Below are 2,500 nucleotides of genomic sequence, written 5' to 3' on the forward strand. Positions count from 1 at the left end.
TGTGTGTCATAAAGACTGATGCCCTCACAGAGCAGTGGCTGCGTGTGTGTCTGTGTGTCATAAAGACTGATGCCCTCACAGAGCAGTGGCTGCGTGTGTGTCTGTGTGTCATAAAGACTGATGCCCTCACAGAGCAGTGGCTGCGTGTGTGTCTGTGTGTCATAAAGACTGATGCCCTCACAGAGCAGTGGCTGCGTGTGTGTCTGTGTGTCATAAAGACTGATGCCCTCACTGAGCAGTGGCTGCGTGTGTGTCTGTGTGTCATAAAGACTGATGCCCTCACAGAGCAGTGGCTGCGTGTGTGTCTGTGTGTCATAAAGACTGATGCCCTCACAGAGCAGTGGCTGCGTGTGTGTCTGTGTGTCATAAAGACTGATGCCCTCACAGAGCAGTGGCTGCGTTGTGTGTCTGTGTGTCATAAAGACTGATGCCCTCACAGAGCAGTGGCTGCGTGTGTGTCTGTGTGTCATAAAGACTGATGCCCTCACAGAGCAGTGGCTGCGTGTGTGTCTGTGTGTCATAAAGACTGATGCCCTCACAGAGCAGTGGCTGCGTTGTGTGTCTGTGTGTCATAAAGACTGATGCCCTCACAGAGCAGTGGCTGCGTATGTGTGTCTGTGTGTCATAAAGACTGATGCCCTCACAGAGCAGTGGCGTTGTGGGGGGGTGGGGGGTTTATATGCACTGTGCATATAAACTGGGTTATTTATACTTGGTTGCATCGTGCGCCAGAAATGGCATCACACTCTGCGGGCTTGTAGATCTGCTATTTCTGGTGCACAGCACTGGCACGCAACCAAATGTAGAGCAGGAGATGCTATACATAGTCGTGTGTGTGTGTGTGTGTGTGTAATGTGTAAAGTAACTAAGTACATTTACTCAAGTACTGAATAACTTTTTTTTATTTTTTTAACTTTATTTGGACGGGACAGAGCACATTAAGAGCACATGAGTGGACAGCATGCAGAAACATGATACATTTCAAACACGGTAAAAGGAAACAGAAAAAGTGCCCTTCGGGGCACAGGTCTCCAGCAGGTCAGGTTGTGGCCTCCTGGTGGCGCTATAATAGGCCAATGAACCGGCCTTGACATGAAAAAGGTTGAGCACCATTGACATAGAAACATTTTTTTATCGGCCTCAGGTCTAAATAGTTTAAGCCAAATGCATTCATTGAATGAAGAACTCTATTTACCATAATCACTATTACTTCAGTTCAATATAATACAAATCATTAGGGGGAAACTAGTTAAATGACTTGAGTGTTTGAATGTTTGATGATGTCTTGAATGTGGTCTAACTCAGGATTAGTCTAATCTGTGTGATTGACAGGAGAGATAAGCAGTGGAGCAGAGTTTTTACCACCATCGTTAAAACAGGGACTTAAGTATGGATAGAGTTTCTCAGTGAAGGAGCAGCCAGTGAAAGAGTAGAGGTGAACTCTGGACTGCACATCATAAAAGGAGACCAGACCCTCCTCGTAATCCACAAACACTCCCACTGTCTGGAGCTTCTTCTCTCTTACAGGGAGGAGGACGTCGGCATGTGGGTCAGCATTAACCCGGTGCTCGTTTCCGTTCTTCAGCCGTATAGTCCAGTAACCGTTGTTCGCTGGGATGTTTCCCTTCCTGTTGATGGACTCTCTTACCACTCCGACACTCCACATGGTCTTCCCTTTCACCTGAACCTCATAGTAAAACCTTCCCGAGGAGAAGCTTTGCTTTCCTAAAACACAGAGAAGGTGAGAGAACCTCTCTGTGTTGTCTGGGAGATTCTTCTTTACGTCTCCGTGACTCACTTGTTTTCCGTCCTCGGACAGGATGAGGCAGGGTTGTGCCGTGTCAGGGTCCAGAGTCACATCCACAGCGTATTGCTGCTGGATCCTCCTCAGCTCAGCATCCCACAACTTCTCCATCTCTTCACCGAGTGTCTTCTCCAGCTGAGCCACAGCCGTCCTCACGGTCCCCACGTATGAAGGCTGATGGACACTGACCTTCGTCCAGTCCTTGGTGGGTGGAGGGGCGTTGATGGATGTGAAGTTCATGAGGAGGTGGAGGTGGTCTTCAGTGAGCGAGAGCTTCTTCATATCCGAGCTTCTCTTCTCCAACTGAGTGATTTCCTTTTGCAGCTCTTTGACGAAGCCTTTGGCCTGTTTCTCTGTCGTTTTCTGCTTCTCTTCGATCACACCAATGACCTCGTCCTGACGTCTCTGAATCCAGCCAATCAGAGCGGTGAAGACCTGCACGCCGTCCGCTATCTCTCCGTCTGCCTCTTTCCTGCTGAGCTCCACCGTGTGTTTGACCTCCTGGATCTTCAGTCTTCTCTCCCCGATCATCTTCTGAACTTCGGCCTCCGTCTTTCCCAGCTCAGCCCTCTTCTCGTCGTATTCCTCTTCCAGAGACACGATGCGATGCGACTTGTGGTCCGACTCGGTGCAGAACCGACAAACGCACACGCGGTCGGTCTTACAGAACATCTCCAGAGGTCTGTCGTGTTTCTG

The 2,500-nt window shown here is 49.2% G+C and overlaps 1 protein-coding gene across 1 annotated transcript in view; it reads right to left on the bottom strand.

The window, feature by feature from the left end:
• Positions 1-1,312: 1,312 nt before the first annotated feature.
• Positions 1,313-2,500, bottom strand: part of LOC306937791 (E3 ubiquitin-protein ligase TRIM21-like) — a gene marked incomplete at both ends in the record, with an annotated part of 1,626 nt that continues 438 nt past the window's right edge. The window contains one exon of the mRNA XM_079521744.1: positions 1,313-2,500. This exon is cut by the window's right edge and continues 438 nt beyond it. Within this exon, the coding sequence (XP_079377870.1) occupies positions 1,313-2,500 (1,188 nt within the window).

This window comes from Electrona antarctica (genome assembly GCF_951216825.1).
Source record: "Electrona antarctica genome assembly, chromosome: 15".
In the NCBI taxonomy this organism is placed as follows: Eukaryota; Metazoa; Chordata; class Actinopteri; order Myctophiformes; family Myctophidae; genus Electrona; species Electrona antarctica.